Consider the following 21396-nt stretch of genomic DNA (forward strand, 5'->3'; position numbering starts at 1 on the left):
AAAAGCACTAGAGGGCTCAGGGGATGCTCAGTAGAATAAGTGCTTCCCTGGCAAGGACAAGGGCCTGAGTTCAGTCCTGGTTCCACCAAAAGAAAAAAGCACTAGAGCTGTTCTTTAAGGGAAAAGATCTTACAGGATCCTTAGAGCAGAGTTCGTTTTGTTGCAAGGAGTAACTGGAGTCGCGGCTGTCCTGAGGCTGAGCTTTGTACAAGCATCATCTGATGGGAGGAGCAGGCCGTCGTGCTCCGTTGTCCACGTGGAGCTACGTGTGCACACTGCACGTGGACGTTATGGAATGGAAAAGAGACACCATCTTCGAAAATGCCAGCATTGTGCAGCATGGTTTCAAAGTATTTACATACATTCTTATTTATCTGTATTTTAAAAAATCTTTAATGCTGCTGAGGGTTTATCTCAGTGGTGCACTGCCTGCTTGGCAAGTGCTAGGTTTTGAGTTTGATTCCCATATTAAAAAAAAAATCCTAAATCTTCAGTAATCAGTATTTTGTCACGCGTGCTGTACAAGGTCAGGCCAGAAAGGAGCTGGGCCTCTCAAGTGCACAGAGTTGACACTGCCTCACTCTCCTGTCTCCTTGCAGGCCTCTGGGTCGCTGTTTTTTATTGTGTGTATTTGAAAGCACATGCATTCTAAGGACCTTTATTTTCCCCCAAAGTTACCTTATAAACTGGCATCCATATCTTCCCATCCTTAACTCCTCCTGTATTTTTTTGTCTTTTTTTAAAAAAGAATTTTAAAAAAACCATTAGAAACAACATAGACTTTTAAAAGATAAGATGATAGGAATTTATATTTGGACCAAATATAAATTTGGTCCAAAAAAATTAAGTAAAATATGGACTGCTTCATGAGTTTGTGTGCCATCCTCCATTTGCAGGAACCGTACTAATCTTCTCTTGTGGTGTTCCAGTTTTTATTTACGTACTGCCAAAGTGAGCACTTCCTCCACATTTCTTCAAAGGTGTTGCCTCACCTGGGGATATCCCCCAGTGTGTATGTTTATTTTGCAGGGCTGGGAATGGAATCTAAGGCCTTCACATCTGCAGGCCTTTTTTTATTTTGAGACAGGATTTCTCTGAGCTTTGCTCAGACTGGGCCTGAACTTGTCAACCCCCTACCTCAGGCCCCCGGTCCTGGGATTAGAGGCATTCACCATCAGTCCTGCTGCTGTTTATTCTTGAGCTTGTGCTTTCTCCTCAGAAAGAGCATCTGATCTGTCATGGTATTGGTGTCCATGTCTCAGTTCTTCCATTTATTCAGGCCTAAGACTCAGCCAAAACACATGCTCATTGTTACCATCCCTTTGTACAAGAAACGTGCCTTCATTCTGCTGTTCTTTGGAGTTGTCCAGTTTTTCTTCATTAATATGTCTTACATCTTTGGGGATTCAGCCCTTGGCCCCCACCTCTCTTCTCTTTCCAGTATCCCATAGACCTTCCCATCTGGCTCTCCACAGAGCCCCAGCACCCCAGAACCCTGAGCCTGGTGGCTTTTCCATCAGATTTGCACTCAGTCTTCCTGTTCGTTGGTGCCACCAGCGTCTGCTCAGCTGCCTGGCTGTAGTCAGGAGCCTCCTAATGCTGTGTTTTCTGCTCCAGTGTGAAGCAAGGCCCTGTGTGCTGTTGGTCTGATCCAGGCACTGTTGGGTTGTGTTGGTGGATTCTGAAACCCCAAGCATCAGCATCTCATCCAGAATTCCACCTCCTGTTCTCTGCTGCTTCCAGAATGGCCTTTTTTTTTTCTGACTGGCTCAGCCTGCCCTAGGGGTGGGGCTGGCACAGTATGTGGTGCCAGGGATCTAACCGTGTGCTTGCCTGAGCAGGCATTTTAGACTGCTGAGCTATCTTGCCGGCCCTCCAGAGTGGTCTTGCAGAGGAACATGTCGAATAACAGATGTCCTCGTTTCCTGCCACTCGTAAGAGAAGTTCTGGGTTCTGGGTACAGGGGACCCCAAGATGTTTTTCTTTCTTGCGCATCACTGTGCTTCTCAGCCCCAGGGAGGTCCTTGTTTTTTGAACACCGTGCAGTGTACAGCACCTGTCAAGCCCGGCCTCATGGGCTGGCTCTTCCTCCATGTCCTCTTCCCGCAGCCACGCAGGAACCCGCAGTCAGCACTTCCTCACTGCCGCGGCGCTGCCTGTTGGGAGTGCCCTTACTTGCAAACTTCTTCTGTGCCCCTGACTACAGCAAGATCTGCTTCCCATTCCTGTTCTCAAAACTGATTTTATTTTCTGGCTCATAGTAGGTGCTCAGTAAGTGCTTACTCAGTGTAATTGAACCAAATAAAATACAGACAAAGCAAAATGAATGGCACTTAGTAATCAGTGAGTTTTAATTAGGAACATGAAGCCTTTGTCCTTAGCATCAAAGTCATGACTTCTTCTTAAAAAGACCCTTGTGAGTAGAGATGAAAATTGTGGAAGAAAGAAAGAAAGAATCCTTCGTGTTTTAGCAGACTGTAACACATTTTGTGAGATACGAAATATCTTAGTACTTGTTGTGCGCCTTTGCCCTCCTCTCTTACATAAGCAGAAGCGCTTCACTTCAGCTTTCGCTCTCACTGGAGCAGAGTGGCAGTAAAAAGAACCCTAAAAATTAAATAACTTAAAATGTATGTGCCTTAAGATGCACTGTAGAACTTTCTACTTCCCGTTTTGTTTTACCCAGTGTAGACATTGTCCTGTGCTGTGAGCCCAGGGTCACACATGGCATGCTTCCCATGTGTCCTGCGCTTCACATGTGTCCTGCGCATGCCGAGTGTTGGGGGGGGCAGCAGTGATACACAGTGTACATAAACTAGCAGTGATACACAGTGTACATAAACTAGCAGTGATACACAGTGTACATAAACTAGCAGTGATATACACAGTGTACATAATCTAGCAGTGATACACAGTGTACATAAACTGTGCTGTTTGCGTGTATAATATTTTTTTATTTAATATTTAATTCACCTGAGTTACATTTGTTATTTCCAGTAGTCATTTTTATATTTTCATGTTGGTTTTATTTCTCCCAATGAAATAATAAAAGGCTTGGCAATCAAGGCGTGCCAGAGGACGTCCCTCCAGCCCTCGGTGTCCTCGGCCCCAGCGCCGGGCTGGAGTGCACACCGGCAGACAGTGGCACCAGAGCCCCGCAGGACTGTGCATGGGAGCTGAGCCGTCCCACAGGCAGCCCTTCTCTTAGTCGTTTGTCCTTGGAGTCCTGCCCAGAAGCAGCTGGTGGTGACAAGAGTGAAAGGCCTGATGGCTGCGAGTCTGCATTCCAGCTGGAAGCTGACACCACTCCCCAAGACTCGGCCCTCCTGGACCAGGAACTCTACAACTCATTCCACTTCTGGAGGACTCCTCTTCCCGAAATAGATCTGGACACTGAGCTGGAGCAGGACTCTGGAGCAAGCCTCGTCCTGGAGAGGCCAGAGGAGGTGCCTGAAGACCTCGCGCCGGGCTCTCCGAACATCAGCATGGCCACTAGGAAGGAGCTGGAGGAGATGATAGAAAACCTAGAGCCCCACACCGATGACCCTGATGTCAGAGGTAGGCAGAGTCGGTCAAGTTCTCAACTCTAGAATTGGCTTATGAAGTGCTTTTTCCAGAGGAACTGTCTTCTTTTCAGATTGGTAGATATGATTTAACTGTTAAAATCTCATTTGCTGATACACAAATCCCTCTCAAATGGTCCCCAATTTAAAATCTTGAGCCTGCCCTAGCTGTTGCTCTGGACAGTGTGTGCCTTTCCACGAAGCAGCAGACACTGTCTCATTTTCAGGGACAGGCTGCTGTCTGCTGGCAGTGGGCACACAGGTTTCGGTAGAATGTGATGTTTAAGAGAGTCAGACTTGGTTTTGTTGCCCCATAGCACACCTGTCACCCAGGTGGCAACAGGTGGCATGTGCCCCGCCAGCCGGCCTGCCGGTCCTGCGAGCATGCTTTCTGGACCCCACGTAGATCCAGCAGTATGCGGGGTGTGCCCACACAGCACATCTGAGGTTCGTCCTTGTGCTTGTGTATCCCAGCGTTTCTGCCACCTGCCGAGCTAGAGCAGGAAAGAAGCTGCGTGCTCTCAGTAGGCGCTCCAGGTGCCCCTCCCGCAGATGGCGCGTCCTGACAGAAGCCTCACGGCTGTGCTTCTGCTCTATTCCTCGCTTGTCACCCTGTCAGAGATCTTTACTCCGGCGAGCCAGTTCTCTGTATTTTGTGACAGTTTGATGATACAGCAAGTATTGAGGTTTTCTTTTCCTTTGACCATAGTCCTGCTCTGGTGTCCCCCTCTTCCATAAGGGGAGGCAGGCAGAGAGTTGCACCCACATGAGGTGGGCTGGTCATGGCAGAGACGAGCAGCTTTGGACAAGTGCTTCATTTCTTCACAGCTTTCAGCTGTTTGTCACTGCTCTTAACTTAAATTGTATAATGTTCACCAAACTTCAGCAACTGTCATATTTCATTTTTCTTAAATTCCGTTTTTATCTCAGATGCACTGCCAGCGAGTGTTCCAGCCTGTTTTGGGGGTCCCCATTGAACAACAACACTGGCTGGTTCTCTGGCACTTTACACATACTAACTGAAATATTGAATGAGCTACATTATGCTTTTTTAACAAATAAACTTAAAATATTTTCTTTAGTTTGCTTTTTAAAGACCTACATATACATTGAAGGGGCAAAAGTGGCTAATACTATGTATTATTTGACCTAAAACTGTGTGGCTAATTATTTCTAGTTCAACCTTTGGGCTTGTACAGTGTAAGTTGTTACACACTGCTGTCTGTCTAAAAATGCTCAGTCCTTAGCCCAGGGGTTGGGGACTGTCCCAGGCCATGAGTGCACACAGATCCAGGCTCCTGTCCACAGCAGATGGCGGGACAGAAGGGGGCACTGTGTGAAGCTGTGCTCTGGTGGCTGTGGCACTCTGGAGCGTTTGCTTTTGTTGGGATTGGAGGGTGTTTAATCGTGTTAACTCAAGTAACTGTTTCAATTCTCCTCACCTCAGAACAGGGTTTGAATTTATGAGATTTAACATACTTTGGTGACCTTTTTCTTTTTAAATTCAGCTATCGTTCCTTCAAACTGAAAGGAACTATCCGTGTTTCTCAGAGAGAGAACTTTATCCAGGGCAGAAAGCTAAGATCCGTCTGGAACACATACTATACTGTCTAGTCAGGTTTTTCTGTGAAGTAAGGTGAGGGAGGGTCTTAGGCAGATTCACTGTCCTACACTCATCCTTGATCTCAGCAGTGGTCATGGAATAGAATCCAAGAGCCTAATAAAACCAGCAGCAGATTTCATGTTGCTTGCAAATCTTTCTCAAATCCATCATGCATCATTGTTTCCTAGGGTTTTGGTTCATGTCGTAAGGACAAGGCAGGGCCGGGTAGAGGGCTGTGCACTCAGTTTCCCCATGTTCCTCCAGACAGTGCCTCACATCCACAGCACAAGCTTCTTACTCTTGTAGCAAGAAGCTGGAGTCAGCCCTAGGCTCTGTCTTAGCTCATTGTCTAGAAGGAAGTACCGAGTTGCCCCCAAAATAAAACCTAACTGAAAAATAAGTGGCCTTGAAAGCCACAAAGGGAAAATGCCAGCCCCCTCAGCCTCACCTAGCGTAGCTGCTGTCACTGTTCTCTTACGCAGTGGCTGCTCTCTGAGATGGGTCAGCCAAGTACTGCATGTGGTCTCCTGGAGTCTTGTTGGCTTGGACAGGGAACCTTGAAAGATCCCAGAAGCAGGGAGAGACAGAGTGTTGGAAGGGTTTGTGCGGGCTGCACAGGACGAGTGTGCTCCACAGAGCACTTGCGGCTGGCCCTGTTGACCAGAGTGTGTGCTGTCAGAGGGAACCTCGGGCATACGCCTGGTACTTGCTGTACTTAGAAGAAATTTTATGCCTACCGTAGCATATTATTATTATATGTGCTGCCAAAGCGAGCACCCTGCTATAGCATATTAGTAGGTTGTCTTTAGTTATTTTGTTTGATTATTTTGTTTAAATACATCTTAATTTAAAATTTTTCACATTTTGAATGTTCAACTTAAGTTACTTGGATAAAATGCTAAGCACTATTTTTTTGATAAATTTCTGATGTGTTTGGAAGTGAATGGGGAATGCTTTTTCTCTGTTCTGAATGTCCTTCATGAGGAAGGCAGTAGTAACTACCAGGTTAAGTAACTACCAGGTTAAGAAACTACCGCATGTAAGTTGTTCTGATTCTCCGAGAGCCTGGCAGTGCATACAGGGACCCCGGGGGGGAGGGCAAGGTAATGATTTCATTTTCAAGAGTTAGAACAGACGTGGAACTCGTGTAAGACAAAAGATGTTAACGTATGAGTTGTTTTTCCTGAACTAAAACCTCTGCACTCAGGTTTAATTGCAGTGTTGGCACTGTGCGATAAGTAAGTGGGTTGGGGTGGCAGTGTGGGCACTCCTCCCTGAAAGGGTCGCCAGCACTGAGTTAGAGCAGAATAAGCTGGGATGAGAGGAGATGTCTGTCACTGCCTCAGAAGCCTTTGTAATTGCTATTGTTTTGTGTTGGCAGGGTTTGTGTGCCTGCTCTGCTGCTAAAATAGCTTAGTAAGTAAGCCTTGTCACTACCGCAACGCGGCTAAGTTCTCCTGAATTGATTCCTTTAATAAGCCGGAGGTACTTCCGGCACCTAGTAGCATTTCTCTGTTCGTACTAACGCAGAATAATGTGCAGTAGTGGACACACTTTAATCTCAGGAAAGCGTAGTAGTTTTCTCCTTTCTCTGGAAGGACTAATGGTTACCGTCGTAGACCTTTTTCCAGCCTTGGGTGGCAGTATGGAAGCACCCGGGCCCCTGCCAACCCAAGGCGCCCGGGGCTGGCGCCCTCACAGTCTTTCCTCTCCCACAGCGCAGGTGGAGGTGCTGTCAGCCGCCCTGCGCGCCTCCGGCCTGGACACCCACACGGAGGCTGTCGGCGTGGAAAAGAGTGCCGAGCTGCAAGACGAACCGGGTATAAATGAGCTACCAAATTGTAAAATAAATCAAGATGATTCTGTGCCTTTAATCAGCGATGCTGTTGAGGTAACGAACCCAGTAGTGTTGACCGATGGGAGCAGTTTTGAGTCTGGGAGTCTGTTGTCGGGGAACGCTGTAGCGGGTCACTTCCTAGCTAGCACATTCCGTCGGCAGCTCTTCTTGTGCATGAAGTTCTAAGTCCTAGTCCTCACCACCTCATGTCCTTGTGACGCCAGTATCCTAAGAAGCGCCTGAGGCATAAATGCCAGTGCTGTTTCTGTGCCCATCCTGCTAGACTCCATGTGAATGTAGCTCACTGCAGTGAAATAGTCTTACTGGAAACAAAGCCCTTTGTCAAGAATAATTAACTCTTCCCTTTTCTTTTTGGAGAGGTGCTTTGTTTCTGATCGGACCATTTCACTGCAGCGAGCAACACAGTATTCTGAGCGGAAGATCGGGACTTGAGGCCGTGTTGCGGAGGCCAGTGGCATTATCTGGACTCGAGTGTGAGGGTGGGTACTGTTCTGGCATCATCTTTGCTGCGCAGCTGTAGCTGTTCGTGTGCTCTTGCCCTCGTTTCCCATCGCACCCTTTCCAGCTAGCACCACTTGAGTGTCTGTTTCTTCTCCCGTGTCCCATGAGCAGGGGAGATACGCTGCTCCTCGCCATCATGCAGTGGTCCCAGATCCTGGCCCCTTGAATGACAGATAGCTTAGGAGAGAGAGTACTTACACTCTGGGGTTGGCAGTGCATTTCTGGTTTTTGTTAAATGATACGTAGTATATTTAAAATGTGTGATATCAATGTTTTGGACTAAAACCTTGGTTTTTACTGGATATTTGACTTACTTCATTATATCTACATTTTAGAGGGATTTTGTTTACTTTTTTGTGTATGGAGGGTGTTGGCGCATAATGTTTAACAGCCAAGAATAGAAATAGTAGAAGGTTTTGTATATCACACCCAGTGGCCTCTAAGATAATTGAAAATCTCTCAATACCACTATAAGCTAATTTGAGAAAACCTAGACTATTTCAAGATTACTTTCAAAGTTACTTTTAAATTACGTTTCATTTTTTGAGAATTCAGCAAGTTGATTTAAATCGAGTTCTTATGAGGTCTTAGGCATGTGTATATAATAAAAACCTGCAGTGTTTGCATGCATGTGTGTCTCTGGGCCGGTCTTGAAGGTGAGTAGGCTCGTAGATAGCGGAAGTGAGAGACACACAGCAGCAGCTCTTGAAGTAGCGCTCTCTCCTCACAGAGCGTGGACCCCGTGCTTCACTACGTCCACAGCGACTCGGATGTGAGTACCAGCAGCAGCTTCAGCCCGGATGAGGAGAGGAGACCCAAAGTGCAGGCAAGTAGCAGGGCGCCCTCTGTGCTGGCTCCTCCCCTCCTCTGCAGCCCATTTCTTGCCCATGTTTGTCCTTGTACATACTGAGTCAAGATGACTAGGCTGTCACTTAGAATAAGAAAATCCAGGTAATGAAGAGTCACACAGAGGCACAAACCACCCGCCACAGCCCCAGCAGGTTCCTTGGGCTTGGGAGGTACATCAGAGCTGCTCTTACTGTTTCTCGGGACAGCTGCGAGCATCTGAGCCACCAGGCCTTTCTCGTGCCTGAAGTTCTAAGTCCTAGTCCTCACCACCTCATGTCCTTGAGGCGCCAGTGACCTAATAAACGCCTGAGCCATAAATGCCAGGGCCGTCTCTGTGTCCATCTGCTAGACTCAGTGAGAGTGTAGCTCACTGCAGTGAGATAGGCTTACTGGAAACAAAGCCCTTTGTCAAGAATAATTAACTCTTCCTTTTGTTTTAGCAGAGGTGTCTAAATTGCTATGAGTTCCAAGGTGTGACTCTGATTTTATGACTGACCAAGTAAAATGGCTTGAAGCCACTGTTACACACAGCCCACTTCAGGACCTTGAAAGTAGGGAGAGCGCCTGGGCTCATGGGCGCATGCGCAAAAATGCACAAGGGCACTCCGAGGGCCTGACCCTTGGGATGCCGCCAGCACACCATAGCCCACTCCTCTGTCGTGTGTGCCTCCCAGGCAACTTTGAGGCCCTGTGTCATGGTCCCTTGTATGTGTGGCTTGCTTTGGGGACCCTTTTAGTATTAGAAGGGGATTTCATAGGTCAAATAGTACATGTGCTTAAATTTTGCTTATCTTCTTATTAAACGTGGAATTAGTATGCATAAATTTTAAAATATACTTTTCCCCGTTTACACTGTAGACACTTTGTCAATATACACAGATTACTGTATTCATGTAATGGATTATTTCCATGTAATTTACCTTTTATATAGCGTGGGTAAGGGGGAGGCTTCTGTCCCTCCTCTCGCTCGTCCACTGCACTTCCCCAGAACAGCAGTCCCACTCCGTTGTCACCTCCTCCTGCGTGGCAGTGCATGTGCCTCACACACCGTCCACTGCTGCTGCTTTCAGTGCACATGTGTGCTCCAGTGTTTTGTGACTGCTGAAATCTCCCTCCGGGGAGTGTGGTTGCTGTGGAGTACTCGGTTGCTGGCAGCGCACGGGGGACCAGCCTTCCATGTTCATGGCACACATGCCAGCTCTTCTGTGGTACCCATTTAGTAATCAATTCTCAGAGCTTCTGCTTCCTGCTTTACTGTCACATTCCTCATGGTTCTACAGTTGCTTTTACTTTTATGTGTGTTACTTGCCCTAGTGTGTGTTTAATTTGCTTCATCTAGCAAGTACATGAGTGTTAGACCTATGCAGATCCACGTACTAGGAAGTACTTCTGCCTGACTTAATCCAGCGGCTGTGGACACATCTGCACAATCCACTGTCACACTGCCCTCTGTCTCCACCAGGATGTGGTGCCTCAGGCTCTGCTGGATCAGTACTTATCCATGACCGACCCCTCCCGCGCACAGACAGTGGACACGGAGATCGCCAAGCACTGTGCATACAGCCTGCCCGGGGTAGCCCTGACCCTCGGCAGGCAGAACTGGCACTGCCTGAGAGAGACCTATGAGACCCTGGCCTCTGACATGCAGGTGAGCACCAAGCTGTGGGGATGCGAAGGAGGTCGGACAGGAAACAGCTGTGTGGGTCAGTTGGCAGAACCTAGAAAGCCGCTGCAGGGCTCCCCCAGCCGCCTGGTGTCACCAGAAATTGTGTGTGATTGATAGCAGAGTCACAGCAGAGGGTTGTCTTTCTGCTCTCAGGAGTTTGACATCTCAGTTTTGCTCTAACAGAGTTGCCCAAGCTCCTGGCTTAGAACACGTATACTGTGAAGGTGGCTGATGGACTGGTTCTTGAGAAGAAAGGCTATGGTGTCCCTGTAGAAGTCCTGGCATGAGTGCTTGTTCATAAGACCCTTACCTCAAATCCAGAAGCTCTTCTGGCCATCATGGAACGGGGCGTTCCTAGCACTGCCCGGTTCGCAGCCCTGTGCCTGAGCATCGAGTGTGCCCTGAGCTCATGGCTGCGCTGTCCCTGCACTCCACCCCAGTTTGCAAAGAGCAAGTGTCCCGCGAGCGAGCCATCATGGCTAGCAGTCCACTTACTTGTGTTTTTAATTTGTCAGACTTGGGGTTGAGCCCAGGCCCTTCGCACTGAGCTGCAGTCCCAGCCCTTTAAGTAGTTTTTTTCCTGGCCCCTCACCAAGTGGCCCAAGCTAGACTCAGCTTAAGGTGCTCGTGCCTCAGTCTCCTCAGAGTGGTGTGCAGGCCTGCACCCCACACTGGTGAGCATCGTGTCTGAGGCTCTCCTCCTAGCTTTGGTGACCTAAAACCTCCCCTGCTCTTAGGTCTGGGTTCCAGGAACCAAGAATTTGCTTCTCTTGCACAGAAAGCTGGTCTCGTGAAATCGAAAGTGGTCAGTCAGATTCTTACACTGAGATAGCCACCATTTGCCCTTCACTCTGACTGCATTTTTCAAGGCATCAGGGCCCTAGACTCAGGAAAATAATCTTGGGAGAGTGGAGCTCACCCTCCTCCTCCAGCCTTGGAGGCCTGGGAGGCAGGACACAGGTCTGGGCACAGGCAGCGCCCAGGTGTCGGGGAGGCTCCATGCGCAGTCTGTCCTGCCCTACCCCCTGTCTGCCTTTGCCTGGCTTAGGTGGCAAACTCATGCACACACATTCAGTGCAGCAGGGGTGCCAGAGGCCTCTTTGTGGGCTGCTTCACATGAGTGAAGTTAGATTGACAGGTCAAACTTGTAAGTTAATGCAGCATTGAGAAGAAAATGGATATTTTTTGTTGTTGCTCAGGGGTTTTGTCTTTGCTTTGTTGTTGTTTTTTGTCAGGTGTGGGGGGTACCAGGAATCAAACTCCAGACCTTGGGCTTGCCAGGCACGCACTGTGCTGCGGAGCTATATCCCCGGCCCTATGTTTTCTTTTTGAGGACAGAGGTTCCCCATACAGTCTGGGCTGGCCCTGAACTACTCCTTACCCTGATCCTCCTGCCTCTTCTGCCTTCTGAATGCTGGGATTACAGTTGTGCGTCACCACACCCAGCTTACCAAGTGTGTGTAGAGTCCTGTTAATTCATTTGTTTACACATTCTTTATCAATGGCCGTTTGCTAAAACAATTTTCCTCTTTTTCTTAAGTTGCCACTTTTGTGCACACAAATTTTATGTCTTTTACTCAAGATGGACAGACAGAAAGTCACATGGGGGTGTGAGGTGACTTTGACACAGGCAGGTGTCAGTGGGGGTGGAGGAAGCTGAGGTACTAGGCTGTGTGGTCATTGAGTCCTAAAGATGGTTTTCTTCATAAACAAAGGGGAAATGACTGTGCAGGGATTTAGAGAACTAGGGACATTTTTGACATGTCAACATTTAAACTTAATGTCTATTGCTTCTGTTCTATTCGGTGTAATTTTTGAATGAATAAAATAACACAAGTCCCAAGCGCTTGTGGTACAGCTTACTAACGCAGCTCTCGTGTCTGCAGTGGAAAGTGCGGAGGACCTTGGCCTTCTCCATTCACGAGCTCGCAGTCATCCTTGGAGACCAGCTGACAGCTGCAGATCTGGTTCCAATTTTTAATGGATTTCTAAAAGACCTCGATGAAGTCAGGATAGGAGTCCTTAAACACTTGCATGATTTTCTGAAGGTAACTTTCAACTTCTTTGGCATAGAAACATCTAAAATTACATTGTAAGCCTAACATCTCTGGTTTTGGTAATAGCAGGATTCTCTGTACTCTTTCGTAAGAACATAAGCCAGTGCGATGACAGCCAGATTCGCCTTAGAGAAAAACAGGCTTTCGTGGTGTTGTTGTAATTTTTAAACTTAAAAATAATTATGCTGAAGTTCATTTTTAAATGATGTTAGGCTGTAGAAATGCATATCTGTGCCTTTTTTCTTTTCAGGATAGTAATAAAATACATTTATATGTATTTTATAAATGTATATAAACAAATATAAATATGAAATACATTTATATGTATAAAATACAACCGGAACACCTTAGAAGCATCCACAGCCTTCAGTTGGAGGCCATGTGTGGTCCTCCTGGGTTCTCGTCCCTTTGCCGTGAGGTCCCCATGTCCCGTGAAGGGTCTGGCCTTTGACAAATGGCTTAAGCTAGAAATGCTTCTTCATAGACTTCCACCTTGAATTGACTCCATAGCACCAAGCGTTAGGTTACAGAAGTAATCAAGTTCTGTTGTTTAAAGGGTTGCGATACTGTATATAGAACATATTGAAATTTCTTTTGATGTTCCTTATGGCTTTTGTCTCATCTTGGAAAAAACTCCATTGAATGTACACACTGCTCTTACTGCAGAGGCTGAGACCAGACCCCAGTTTGCTGCACCTTTGGGTGTCTGCAGGGACCCTGGATGTGGTTTCTCCATGCCTGGGGCCCTTGATGCTGCTGACAGTGGCTTGTTGGCGAGCTCAGCACCCGCGTGGGCTGCCCTCGGTCTTTGCAGAGGCGTCACGCAGGGCTGCCCTGATGTCAGCTCAGTGTTTCCACATGAGCCAATGTCTGCCCTCCTGAGTGAAGTCCCGGGTCCTGCAGGGGCCCTTGTCCCAGAGCCACTCATGCACAGCCTTGGCTCCCATGTAGGCACTGGAGTGGCCTTGTGGCCTTGTGTCCTCATGCAAGCAAAGCTGCTTCTCTTAAAAATTTTGTGATGTTGGGCTGGTGAGATGGCTCAGTGGTCTAAAGCACCTACTTAGAACAAGCTTAGCAAAGCACAGGGACCGCGGTTCAATCCCCCAGCACCACATGCCAGCCAGCCCCGCCCCCTGGTGGGCTGAGCTGGTCACACACACACACACACACACACACACACACAAACAAATAAATAAATAAATAAAAAAAAATAAATAAATAAATAAATAAAAATAAATAAATAAATAAATATATACTTTAAAAAAATTTTTTTTGTGATGTTGGCGTAGATTCTAGGATTTCCTGTTCCTGTCATGAATGAAAATGTCACACTGGGTCGTGGGAACCCTAGAAGCTGTCCTCTGGGTATCTTCCCTCCCTGCCCCTGTAGCCCTGGGGTTGCAACCCTCCTCGAGGTGCTACTCTGAGTCCTCTGTGTGCTGTGCGCCCGAGTCCTTGCGCTAGGCCCTCTCCGGAGGTGGGCACTCGGGTGCTTTGGTCTGGTTTTGCATGATTGTGTTCATTTTGTTAACTGATACACAAAATCACAAGACCTAGTCACAGCACACCTGGCGTGGGGTGTCCACAGGGAGACACACCCACTGCTCTTCGCCTTAGTTCACACTGGCAGGAACTACTTCCAGTGCCACCCTTTTCTTTGCTTTATATTCTTTCTCAAGAGGAAAGTCAGCAGAAGTAGCATTAGTGCCCTTAGGCATTTGCTGGGCTAGGACGTCCCCAGTCCCATTAGCCTTGTGGCACTAAGTGGTGGCCAGGCTGCCTTCCATGCTCTGAGAAGGTGCCCAGGGCACTGGGCCAGGTGAGGCTGCTTTCTCACGGGCCCACTATGTAGCTGGTGAAGTTGGGGTGGGGGGCTTTCTCTCAGTGACATAAACCCATTCTCTGTTTGGGTAGAACAGTTCTTGGGGTGCATTTTTTTCACTTGTGTGCATCAATTGCCCGTGGGGTGTGCTTACAGTGCCAGCCCAGGTCAGACTCATGATGAGGAGCCACAGTCATACCCAGACTACAGAGTTAGGATGAACTGCGCCTAGGATGGCCTGTAGGAGGCAGCAGCACTCGAAGGCAGAAGGGATTTTAGGGGAATTAGCTGATTAATTTAAACTCATTAAGCACAGGAGCCGAGGAAGTCTCTTGTTCGGTAGAATTGCTCTCCCTCTTATGGTCCCTTCTCAAGCAGTCTTGTAAAGGGAATGATGCTTATGCTTTGTCCTGATTAAGTAAGAAATTTTGTTTTTTATTAAATGTATTTGGTTGTTGCACGATCTCACTACCCAGCTCGGACTCATAGTGATCCTCCTGTTTTCAGCCTCCCCAGCACTGGGATTATGGTGACCAAACCACAGTCTCTGAGCTTGCCTGAGCTGGTGCTTTAGTCCACTGAGCTATCTGGCTGGCCCCATGATTAAGTAAAAATATTATTATGTTGTTATTTTAGCTTCTTCATATTGACAAAAGAAGAGAATATCTGTATCAACTCCAGGAGTTTTTGGTGACAGACAATAGTAGAAACTGGCGCTTCCGGGCCGAGCTGGCTGAGTAAGTCCTACACACTCCCCTGACTGTTGGGATGTCCTCTGAGATTTCTATGCCCAGTGACCTTGGTGCTAGTCTGGTGTCCCTCCCCTCACCCGGGTCCTGCCTGCCATCACGGTGAGTCCAGGATTGGTGTGGGTGACCTGACTCCTTCATTCTTGCTTGGGGCTACAGGACTCTCTAGCAGTAGCCTCCTGCCTCAGCCTTCTGCTGTCCTGCACCGCGCCTGCCAGCAGGGTCTCGGTCCCTCTGGGATCTCCATTGCAAAGGGCCCAAGGAGCATCCCGTAGCCTACTATTGTCCCCTTAAGTCTGGTGGAACCGGGGATTGAACTCAGGTCCTTGCACTTGCCAGGCAAGCGCTTATTCTACTGAGCCATCTCCCCAGCCCCTGCCATCTGCCTTTTAAAGGATCTCTTGGTGCTTTTTCTGAGCTGGGGTGGGGTAGGGTTCGTGATCAGAAGAGGACTGACACGTGGCTTAGTTCCGCCAGGCAGGCCCGTTGCAGCCTGAGCTGTGTCTCACCCAGCCAAGCGTCCTCTGTGGGGCTACCAGGGTGGGGCGCCTCTCCGGCAGGGGCCTGGCCTAGGAAGCAACAGCACAGGGCACAGGAAGTCCTGGCTCCCTTCCAACAGGCTAGAGAACTGCAGGTTCTTGCACCCTGCTGGGCAGCTGGTGCCAAACACCCCTTAGTGGGGGGTGGCGCTTCTAGGATGTCCCAGGCTGCGACTGGAAACCAGCACGTCTTCCATCTGTTCCCTTTCGGATGCTATGATGCAGCACCCACGATAGTACGATGTAAAAGAAGCGGGCTTGTTTGGCTCAGGACTGCAGCTGCAAAGTGCTGACCACTTGGTGCTGCCATTGCCTGGCGACACAGCACTGTGGGGGCACAGAAAGGAGCTGGTCTCACTGAGTCCTTCCTACAAGGCCTCACACTTCTGTCTGCTCACTCTGGGAGGTCCCCTCAGGACAGCCACACTGGGCGGCTTCCAGCACATGACCCAGCGGGTGCCATGTCCACATGCAGCAGATGAGCGGGCTTGCAGCTTTCGCCAGGCACTGTGGCAAAGCCCTACGCTTGCAGTTCCTCGGGAGGCTGAGGTGGGAGGACCGTAAGGCTGGCCTGGGAATGTAGCTCAGGGGCGGAGCTCTTGCTTAGCATGTATGACCCTGGGTACAGCCCGTTACTGGAAAAGGAAAATCTGACAGCCCTGTCCTCCTGGCGTGCATGGAGAAGACATTTGTGAGTTTGCATGGTGCCTGTGCCAGAGAGGAACAGGCCCGCGTCGCCGGCTCCTTGGCACCTCGTGTTAAAGAGTGCTTAGATGTCACCTGCATGCAAACTCTGTACGTTTTCTCTGTCTTTGTAGACAGCTAATCTTACTTCTTGAGCTGTACAGCCCCAGGGATGTTTACGATTATCTGCGCCCCATTGCTCTGAACCTGTGTGCAGACAAGGTGTCCTCTGTCCGCTGGATCTCCTACAAACTGGTATGTTGTCACCATGTCTCCAAGTGGCCGATGGCGCCCTGCGCGGGTCCCGAGCAGGTGCTCCTCCGTCCCTCTGCTCCTGCAGGTCAGCGAGATGGTGAAGAAGCTGCACATGGCCTCACCGCCAACTTTTGGCACAGACCTCATCCGGGAGCTGGTGGAGAACCTTGGCAGGTGTCCGCGCTGGTCGGGCCGCCAGGCCTTCGTCTTCGTGTGCCAGGTGAGAGGCCCCGCCCCTCCCATCCCATGGAGCGTGTGTCCCATGGGGTGGGTGCCACCATGGGCACACATCCCCGTGGACACGTGTCCCAAGGCCACATGCCATGGAGCACAGGAGGCCTCATGCAGCTGGGAGATGCAGGCCTGCGGCACCAGCTGCTCAGGACACTGCGGGTGGCTCCTACGCAGGGACCTTGCCCCGGCGCCAGCACTGTCGCAGCTGACAGCGTGTCTGGGCAGCCACCCGCATGCAGCGTGGCTGGGGGCAGAAGCCCGTGTCCCCGCCGCGTGCGCTGTAGCCCCAGAGCGTCGAGTATAGTCCTGACAGTTGCTGCGTCACTGGGGACAGCAGCAGGAGGCGTTGCTGTTCTCCTTGCCGTCCTTGGAGCAGCTTAAAAACTGCCTAGGCAGGGAGGCATCATTTTTATAAAATGTGTACACTTGATAGTCATTTTTAACTGACACAGAAATTGTCCCTATCTGTGGGGTGGCATGTGCTGTCCTGGGTTCTGTGAGTCGAGTAATCTGCCCCCGAGGGTCCCTGCCAGGTCCGCCAGCACACTGCACCTGTCAGACTACATGTCGCCCCCGCCAGCCGTTGCTCCCTCCCCGTGACAGCACTTTGGCTCCGCTTCCCAAGCACCTGAAAGATGGGCCTTCCAGAGTGGCCTCTCGAACAGCTGCACCAGCTGCGCGGGCTGTGGGCTGACACGGGCGCTCTCTCCACCAGACGGTCATCGCGGACGACTGCCTCCCCATGGACCAGTTCGCCGTGCACCTCATGCCGCACTTGCTCACCCTGGCTCACGACAGAGTTCCAAACGTGAGAGTGCTGCTCGCCAAGACGTTGAGGCAGACGCTCCTCGAGAAAGGTAGGGGTGGCAGGCGCCAAGTGCGTGCCTTGAGCTCCTCGCAGGCTTCCCCCAAGGACACTGCGGGTGGCCCCCGCGCCAGCACTGTCACAGCTGGCAGCGTCTCTGTGCAGCCACCCGGGTGCAGCGCGGCTGCAGGCAGAAGCCAGGCTCGGCGTGTGCGCTGCAGCCCCAGAACGTCGAGTGTAGCCCTGACAGTTGCTGCGTGAACCGGGGAGGGCAGCCGGAGAGCGTTGCTGCTGTTCTCCTTGCCATCGTGTGAATTTTTAGAGCACCAAAAATGCAACGGCTAGGGACAGCTGGGTTGTTTGTAGAGAGGTAGAGAGCAAGCCCACACACGCACTCGGAAGCATTTTCCTTTGCTGAGAAGCCGCATGTTTTAATTCACATGCGTTACGCGCTCCTTAGTGCCTGCTAGCAGTCATGGGATCTCGGGCCGTACAGACAACCCAGAGAAATCCCGCAGCCCCCGCTGGCTCCGTGTGGCTGGCAGTGTCCTGTGTGTAATGACGAAGGACCCGGCACACTCGGCCTCAGGCTAACGCCCACCTCTCAGACTAACCGGAGCGCTGTTGTGTTGTTGCCAGAGTACTTCCTCGCCTCTGCTGGCTGCCACCAGGAGGCTGTGGAGCAGACCATCGTGGCCCTGCAGATGGACCCCGACAGCGATGTCAAGTATTTTGCCAGCACCCACCCCGCCAGCACCAAAATCTCCGAAGACGCCATGAGCACGGCCTCGTCCACCTACTAGTGGGCCCCAGCCTCGGGCCACGTCCCGTGGGGTGATGGCAACAGCAGGGCGGGTTTCGCCCCTCGAGGTCACAGTCAAGAGCAAGTACCCGCGCTGTCTTACCTTGCCCGGAGGGAAAAGCATTTCTCAGCGGATTCTCACTGTCACCAAAGCCTTAACTTCCTGTCTTCCTGACGGACACTCGAAGGGCAGAACATTTTCCTCGTGGGTGGGACAGACCTGCACGGCCCTCTCCTGGATGAATGAATTCTCGCAGCCAGAAGCGTCGCACACAGACGGACGGGAAAGACCTTCAGTATTAGCCCTCTGCCCGGCGCAGCCTGCGGGATGTCCGATGGGTACAAACGAGATTTGCGTGGATTTCTCCCAAGGGCTTGATGCTAACACTAAGGTAGAATCGGATTTTAACTCTTAAATGCAGCATATTGCTGTGCACTCTGGCAGAGTATTTGCTCAGTATCTCTGTCCTGATCTTTTCATGCTGGTCATGACCGGAAGGAACTTTCTCAGCGTGGCTGTCGGGTGTTCTGGACTGGATCATGGTCAGCTCTGAGATGCGACTTCCTTCACACGCTGTGCGTCTGTGCGGCCACTCAGGAGTGCTGCAGTCCTGAATCATGCTGTCAGAACGGTCGTGGCACAAGTTCTCTTGTCCGAATAAAATTTATTAGCAAGATCTATAAAGATACACACTTGTTTTCTACTTGTCTGAATAAACACAGTTTGTGATCTGTAGTCATGATTTCGAAGTGAGCAGGGAACGCGGGCTGCAGTATGCCTTGCACCTGGCGCTGCAGTGGCTGGACTCTCCCGTGTCCTGGGTTGGTGACGCTGCGGCCACCAGCGGGGCCTCAGGGAGCAGCCCCTTCTCCCCGCAGCCATCGGCTCTGCCTTGGGGCTTTCCTCATCTGGAAAGCAGCCCCTAGTGGGAGTAGAGGGTGAGGGGGTGCTGTGGGCAGAAACCCAGGCTGTTCCCGGTGCCAGCTGAGGCTGAGGCAGCTTCGCCCCGCGCACACCGGAGAAGATGCAGGCCGCGTCCCACGCGGACTGTGCCCGCCACCCCTGCCCCCGGCCCCTGGGGTGGGTGCAGCGACGACGCCCGGCACAGGAGTACACAGGCCTCCTGACGGCGGCTGTGGGGCAGTCTCTGGGTTCCACACATCTGCCACTCCCTGCCTTCCTCTCCTCGCGGTGGGTGACATGGGAAGCCTGCGCTGCACTTCTTAAAGCAGTGGCAGCGATTGTGTCGTAGGCAAAGGCACTTGAGCAGCTTATGTTCTGACGCCCACTGGGCTGGGCTGCCGCCGCCGCCTCCCAGGTGGGACAGATCTCACAGAACTCACGCTAGAAGAGAGGCACCCCTCAGCCGAGCCATTGCTCCCAGGCACTTTGTCGCCAGGATGCACCTGTTTGGGGCTGTGTTGTGTAGCCTTAGTGCCCAGGGTCTGATGGAGAAACCAATTCCAGAGCAGGTGAAACAGCGAGTCACTTAATACGCCCACTTCATGAAGAAAAGCTGAACCAGACATGCTGTGGTAGGAGTAGTGTGCAAATGATACACAGTGGAAGTCGCTAGCTCGCAGGTGTTAGGCACCAGGTGACCACTGCTGGAAGACGACTTGGGAAGGGCCAAGAATGAGAAGCCCCGTCAGCCACTGTGCCTGGTCACCTCCAACCCCTGCTTTCCCCTGCAGGGCACACTGCCCAAGCTGGCACGGCTGGGCCCCAGTCTGGCTGCTGCTGCTCAGGATCTCAGCTATCCTGACTGCAGCGCTTGACTCGGGGGAAGCCCAGGCCAAGGTCTCCTGTAGCTCACTGCCTGTCCTGACCCCAGGAAACCAGAGTTCTGGTGCTTAGAAGGCCTGGCCAGGGAAGGAGCTGCCGCTTTCTGTGTGCCTTTTGTCCCGATGTCCACAGCCATCAGGATGCAAGCCTACCTGCCCTTTCCAGGAGCCTGTCCTGAAAGCCATGATCTCCAGCCATAATGCCAAGCTGAGCGGCCTGCTTGTCACCCCCAGTGGGGGGAACCACTGGCAGTACCAATTGGAGTGGACCCTGTTGGGAAGCGAGGCAGTGTTGGACCACGGCCCTGCACAAGCTGGAGCCAGAAGAAAACACTCGCAGCAACTCAGCAGCACAGCGGCCTCAGGAGTCATCCTGGCTCAAGCCAAAGGGACTGGATCTGGAAAGAAATGGAAAAGATGGTGGCTCGTTCTCTGAACCCCACGCTAAAGGCAGGAGGCCACAGCAGGGCCCTTCCCTCCTGAGGAGCAGGATCCCAGGGCGAGGTGCCTGACCTGGGAAGAGGCGCCACTACCCAGGGCATCTGCTGGGAGCTCTGGCTTCAGAACCGTCCTGACCAGTAGGGCCCTTGGCCTTGGGAACACGACCCACAGAGAAGCGCCGGCGATGGACAGAAGTTTGCTGCAGGGATCTCCGTTAAGCCACTTTCATTCCTTTGCCCATTTCTTGCAGGACATTAGAATTCTCCTGCAAAAGTTCTTTTCCTTGTGGAGCCTCGAGGCTGGGGCCAACTTGCCCCTGGAGCCTGCACCCGTGTAGGGCCACAGGCGCCACACCTGTGCTTCAAGACTTGGGAGTTCAGCCAGCAAGTCTCCGGCTGTGTTCACGAAGACCACAAGTGGGCTTCTACCAAGTCTATTATGTCAAATTTTGCTGATGTAAATGTAGCAACGTGTGCTATTTTGCAAGTGTTGGCCTATAATTATACCAGTCTCTTACTGATTTGCTTTGGCACTAACGACATCGGTCGCGGTCACTGGCTGGCTACAGACGTACCGTGCACAGGGGACGTGCTACTGAATGAAGATCACCAGAGAGAAGGAAACATGCTTTTGGCACAACTGGCTGCAGGGAAAACACCACACAAGCACGGGGCCGGGGAAAGCTGACCCGTCCTGAAAGCCTCGATCTCCAGGGCCCTGGCACTAAATGCAGTCCTAGCCATGCTGGGACCGTGTGGATCTGAACTCAGCACTGACCTGGCTCTGCAGGCTCCAACTTCGTAGAGTGACAGATACTGTGGAATTCGTTTATTTTTTAATCTATTTGTTTGGCACAGGGTCTTGCTACGCAGCTCGGACTCTAGTGATCCTCCTGTCTCAGCCTCCCCGGCACTGGGATTACAGGGCTGTGCCATCATGCCTGGTGGCCAGGTGCAGGGCTGGCACAGCATGCAGTATTGGAGATCAAACTCAGGTCCTTGTGCTTACCAGGCAGGCGTAGATCCCAAGCCATCTCCCCAGCCCCACTGTGGATTTTTTTTTTTTTTTTAGAAATAGGGATTGAACTCAAGCCCTTGCACTCCTACTGTGGAATTTTTGAAGAGAAAAAAGCAAATGAGGAATTCACCGTGACTCCAGATTAGCCCATCCCAGAGCTGCTATC

At 50.9% G+C, this 21396-nt stretch overlaps 1 protein-coding gene and 1 non-coding gene across 2 annotated transcripts in view; one reads left to right on the forward strand and one right to left on the reverse strand.

Moving 5' to 3' along the window:
* Positions 1-18701, forward strand: part of Ppp4r1 (protein phosphatase 4 regulatory subunit 1) — a 58474-nt gene extending 39773 nt beyond the window's left edge. The window contains exons 11-20 of the mRNA XM_012517818.2: positions 3053-3558; positions 6885-7057; positions 8256-8351; positions 9837-10022; positions 11927-12088; positions 14556-14656; positions 16026-16146; positions 16232-16366; positions 17096-17237; positions 17825-18701. Coding sequence (XP_012373272.2) covers positions 3053-3558; positions 6885-7057; positions 8256-8351; positions 9837-10022; positions 11927-12088; positions 14556-14656; positions 16026-16146; positions 16232-16366; positions 17096-17237; positions 17825-17988 — 1786 coding nt within the window. The 3' untranslated portion in view covers positions 17989-18701. The remainder of the gene's footprint in view (positions 1-3052; positions 3559-6884; positions 7058-8255; positions 8352-9836; positions 10023-11926; positions 12089-14555; positions 14657-16025; positions 16147-16231; positions 16367-17095; positions 17238-17824) is intronic.
* Positions 849-959, reverse strand: LOC111813727. Its single transcript, XR_002818900.1, has one exon. It is a non-coding gene; the product is annotated as a U6 spliceosomal RNA (small nuclear RNA).
* Positions 18702-21396: the final 2695 nt, after the last annotated feature.

The sequence above is a fragment of the Octodon degus genome, unplaced genomic scaffold (genome assembly GCF_000260255.1).
Source record: "Octodon degus isolate 3935 unplaced genomic scaffold, OctDeg1.0 scaffold00216, whole genome shotgun sequence".
Classification (NCBI taxonomy): domain Eukaryota; kingdom Metazoa; phylum Chordata; class Mammalia; order Rodentia; family Octodontidae; genus Octodon; species Octodon degus.